Below are 4,985 nucleotides of genomic sequence, written 5' to 3'. Positions count from 1 at the left end.
CTAATCAGGACAGTACTTCCTTCACCGCGCCGAGGCATGAAAGAGTTCTTCGTGGGCGTCGTGAAGCATAAGATCTCGAAGTTTTGTGCTCTCAAGTCTCCATATATTCTCTGATCTTGATTCTCAACGTCTCAACATCATTACTCATCATTACTGAGTACTGAGGGGCCATCCCTATGCACCTGCCTCACCCCTCACTTACGCAATGAACCCCTTCGCCTTCCAGAAGCGTACCCACGCGCGCGCATGTTCCGCCGACATAGGTTGGAGCTCGCGCATCGTAGGGCTCGAGCGCGGGAGCGCTGCAGTCTCGTACGCGAGACCCATAGGCCCCTCAGCGCCAGCAGCCCCTGCTCCGTCCCGCGCAGCAGCCGGGCGGACAAGAGAGCGGAAAAACTCCATAATCTTCAGGGCCGGCTGTACAACCGACGGCACAATGCTCAGAATGAGTAAACACCATTGGCAGAGAGACATACGATCTGGACCAGGTCCTCCGCTGAGGGGTTCTTCGCGCGCTCCTCGAGCTTCATGACCCACTCTTCCAACGACACGACGGGAAGATTGCCCCCCAGTTCTTGACGCAAGCCGTGTAGGACGACGTCCCAGGTCGTCGGGCGTGGGTGCACAACGTTGATAAGCGCAGGAAGCGCATCTTGCGCGAGCACCCAGTCGACGTACGCCTCCCCAATGGCATCAAGCGGGACCCAAGCGACGGACTTCCGGAACGAAGTGTGTCAGCTGAGACCTTTCAACCGAAGAAGAAAGGATCTAGACGTACGCCGCTCAGTGCAGGCAGGCAGCCCAGCACAACGCTCGACTTGGTCAGGAACGGCATCCACTCCGTCGTTCCCCAGGCGCCTGTCTCCTTCGGTCCGCAGACTTGGCCCATGCGTACTGCAGTGGCAAGAACATCTTTTTCCCTTGCGGCACTCAGAATCTATCACAAACGTGTGGCTCAAAGTTTATTCAGAGGCAAAAGGCGGTTCTCACTCACATGTTCGACGACATACTTCGATGCGGCATATCCAGTGCCAGCGCCACTCTCGGGGTTCGACAGGGGTTGTTCGGGAACGGGACCCTCGGCGGGGTTCCACGCGTTCGCGACGCCGATAGACGAAGTGACAAGCAGCCGCACAGGTCGCTCAATGGCGGCGGCAATGTCTACGAGCTTGCGTACTCCCGCGGCCTGATCCTCGAACGATTGCAGCGCAAGTTTGAAGTTCACCGTCCAGGCGTTGTGTATGACATGGGTGGCAGAGGCCAGGATCTGTTCCACCATAGGCACACGTCAGCCCTTGAACGCAATTAAAAGGGTATCGGGAGCACGCACGTCATTATACTGCGCCTCATCGAGTCCAAAGCGTTCGTGCGTGACGTCCCCGACGAGCGAGACAAGCCGCGGATCATCGAGGGCTTTCTCTGGGAGCCCGCGCTCACGAAACGCGGCTGCTAGCCGGCCGTGCGGGTCTGCCGACGGGCGGTTAAGCGCGTAAACACGCGCTATGCGCGGCTCTGCAAGCAGGCACGCAAGGATGTGCGAGCCGATGTTGCCTGTCGAACCGGTGAGGAGCACAACCGGTACTGCGCCGACATCCGCCGCCTTCCCGACCCTGGCACGAGACATGTCTGTAGTGTACTTGGCGATCATCTCCCGGATCTCGTCTGCAGGGCTGCGCTGAGCACGGGTATCGGCAGACTGGTCCACGAGCGCAGCAAGTGCACTTGCGAGCTGCTGAACGGAAGGGCACTCGAAGACGAGGTTTGCGGGGACGCGTTGCGCCGCCTGGCGTACGCGCAGAGTCCCGGAGGCGCGGAGGGCACCGATGATGCGGTTGCGATAGAAGGTCGCGCTCAGGCTGCAGACGTTCGTCAATTTGTTTGCAGCGGCAAGTGGATAAGTCACGTCACTTGCCTGTCAAAGCCTTGCTGGAACAGATCGATGGCGAGAGCTATGGGCCGCCCATGCGAGACGAAGCTCTCGGCCTGCTCGGTAAGCCAAGGCTCCAGGTCGGCGGCCTCCCAGGACCTCGGAGGGCTGATATCCTGGTTGTCCGTGCTTGCAGAGATCGTCTCATAGCTAAATGCCGCGGTGAGAGCCCCAATTCCTAGCGCAAGAAAACACCACCCACAGCTGCTCAATTTTCTCCTTGTAGATAGCTAGAGCCTGATTGCGGATAATGGTCCTCTTGGCCGCGCGGGGCAGAGACTTGTCAGGGTCGGTGACGAGAATCATCTCCTTGAAGATCTTCGCAAATCCAGGTGCCTGCGCGTTGGCCTCTTCGACGTGCGTCCATATCTTGTTGCGAAACTCGGCGAGAGCGGCCATGTCATTCGGGTCGACGGCATGAGCGGGCTGCGGCTCCACGATGATGCCAGGCTGCTCGCGCTCTCGGCCGAACATCATGCAGCCACTGACGAGCGGACTCGCGGCAATGTACCCCTCTTGCGAGACCGGTACGATCTTCTCGCCTGTTCAACCCACGTCAAGAGGTGTGAGCACGGTTTACACTCAATATGCATACCGGTGCTCAGGATGATCACATCGTCCTTACGGCCAACACTGGAGGGCGGATCAGCAAGTCGTGCTGGGTAAGGTGAGCTACTACACACATTCTCCACAGGTTAGGCTTCGTGGGATGCGGCTCGACGAGGTCAGAGGTCGCGTAAGCCCTTTCACCAGGCACGTTATGCACAGGAAGGTCATAATTATCGGTTTCCTACCACAGGTGATCAGCGGCACATATCCCAGGCACGAAAGCCAACTCACATAGACGACAAGCTCGTACGTCCCGTCACCCTGGGGATCCCACTTGACGTTCGGTGTATTCGGTGATGCGTGAAACCACGCCCAGTTGGGGTCGGGCTCATGGCTTATCGCCGGGATCTCGCCCCAAGCGACGTAGGCGTTCCCGATCTCGGTGCTTCCATAGCCGCTATGCAGACGTACACCCATCTGCACCAGCTTGTCTCCGGTGGACACCGCGAGCGGGCCACCACCGAACATCTGTAAAGAATGTGGGTGGACCGCAGGCAGGTTGAGAGGGTGCGACACAGACCAGTACGTTGAGGGTCTTGAGATATTCGAGGATCTCCTTGGAGTGTAACCATGCCTTTGAAAGCGGGCTCGGTTTCGTCTGCGGCGTATCGTTGGTGAACGGGGACGCACCTCGATGAAAGAAGGCGACACAGCTAGTGCGTTGCACTTTGCGAGCTTCGCAACCTCGTAGGCATTCTGTGGGTGCGCAACGACCGGGGGCTCAGGGTACTGCGGGGTGTACACGACGACTTCTGCACCTGTCGCCAATGGATGGATCAGCTGCAGCATTATACCTAAAGTATGGAAGCTCGCGAGGCCCATCGTGCCGTAGCGCACGCCGTCCTGGCTGAAATAGTCTGTGGAGAGTCCAGATATGAGCAGCAGGCGACATGCGTATGGCGGTCAGCTAGACGTACCGCGGGCGATCCACTGCAGCATGCGGCGGTGCGTGAAGTGAATGGACTTGGGATAGCCGGTCGATCCGGAGGAGTGGAGGTATAGCACGGGCGTGCGCACGTCAACCGGCTTGCCCGGCGGCGGATACAGCTGGACCTCGGCGGCGATTGCGTTGGCATCCCTGCCGAGCTTGGGGAACGTCTCTAGCAGGCTTGGCAGCTCATCGACGCGAAGCTTAACCCCCTTGGCCTGCATGCCGCTCTGAACCTGCTCGGCCAGAGCGGCGGTTGGGGTGTGAGCAATGATGCGGGTGCATGAAACGGTCTCGAGTATGTGGCACACGCCCTGAGGCGAGTTGCGGGGAGATATTGGATATGGCTGTGAACGAAAGCACTGTCACGGACGCCGTCTGGCAAGAGATGCATGTGCACACCTACCACGAGGCCCGCGCGTATGAGGCCTAGAATGACGGCGATGCAGAGGATAGCATCGGTGTTGACGAGCAAAACAACAACCTCTGCGTCGGGACCTTCTCTATTTGGGCGCATGCGGTGCGCAATGCGGTGGCTCGCCTGTGCCATCTCGTGGTGGGAAATAGGCACGAGCTCTTCTGGAGAGTCTTTGGAGAGAAAGATGAACCATGGATTGTTTGCGTTGTGTGTAGCGTGGAAGTCGACTATGTCAAGGATGGTCAGTAAGGTACCGTCCAGAGGCGGTAGATGAGTGTCCATGCCGGGCACTTTGTAACATCTAGAGGGTCGACATTGTGCCTATCAAGTACTGAGGCGAACGCCGTGTCGGAGCCTGTTTCGCTATGCAACACTGGCATGCGATTCAATCCAATTGAAATCAATCCAACCTCGGGAAATATTAAGACATTTCTTAATCTCCCTAGGCAGTCCTTATCTAATCCGCACCAGTCAGCAAAACCGCAAGGGCCCTGAGACATCTACGGTATCTTTGTCCCAGATCGTGCATTCCGAGTCCCATGTCTCGTTTCGCACGCCAATCTCCTCGGCTCAAATGGAACAAGCGCACACAGCTCGCCGCAGAGCCGCTAGGCGCCTCCGTGGGAGTTCTCTGGACGCTCACTACGATTCGGACCTGGACATCCCGGGATTCCCGACATATTCGTAGATGTCACAGTAAGACTTGCGTTGTAGCCTCTGCTTACACTTATGCGGTCCCTAGTGGTTCTGACGCAGCTTGGAAGATAGGCTTCTCTCCTGGCTATCGCTATTTTAGATGCTGACGCCTGTCTGCACAGCCGGCTTGCCATGGGAAGAGAGCGAGATCGCACACGAGAAATGGCATAACGACCTCATTTTCAGGTTCCTCTACGTCCTCATACTTGATCGCTTCAGCGACTTCGTCGTCAACCAGGTCGTTGCGCTCGTGCGTGAGACAGTTTCGCAAAATGTTCGCTTCTCTCTTGCTGCACATACCGCGGCGATCGACTCTGAGATTTCACGCCATCCTGCTCGAGATGATCCGGCAGGACTTCTCCATTGGCCAGAAACCCGCCAACGATTATCCCAGAGATGCAGACAAA

The 4,985-nt window shown here is 57.8% G+C and overlaps 1 protein-coding gene across 1 annotated transcript; it reads right to left on the bottom strand.

Annotated features, from left to right (window-relative positions):
• Positions 1-93: 93 nt before the first annotated feature.
• On the bottom strand, positions 94-4,297 carry PHACADRAFT_130503 (uncharacterized protein). The gene is made up of 14 exons (XM_007401145.1): positions 3,871-4,297; positions 3,454-3,811; positions 3,167-3,393; positions 3,057-3,110; positions 2,768-3,004; positions 2,611-2,717; positions 2,523-2,560; positions 2,130-2,469; positions 1,904-2,077; positions 1,331-1,856; positions 995-1,267; positions 779-937; positions 477-716; positions 94-417 (listed from the first exon to the last, which is right to left on the bottom strand). The coding sequence occupies exons 1-14, from the start codon at positions 4,162-4,164 to the stop codon at positions 199-201; spliced, it is 3,246 nt and encodes a 1,081-aa protein (XP_007401207.1). The 5' UTR covers positions 4,165-4,297; the 3' UTR covers positions 94-198.
• Positions 4,298-4,985: the final 688 nt, after the last annotated feature.

The sequence above is a fragment of the Phanerochaete carnosa genome (genome assembly GCF_000300595.1).
Source record: "Phanerochaete carnosa HHB-10118-sp unplaced genomic scaffold PHACAscaffold_12, whole genome shotgun sequence".
NCBI lineage: Eukaryota > Fungi > Basidiomycota > Agaricomycetes > Polyporales > Phanerochaetaceae > Phanerochaete > Phanerochaete carnosa.
This window is presented reverse-complemented; position numbering and strand designations above follow the sequence as displayed.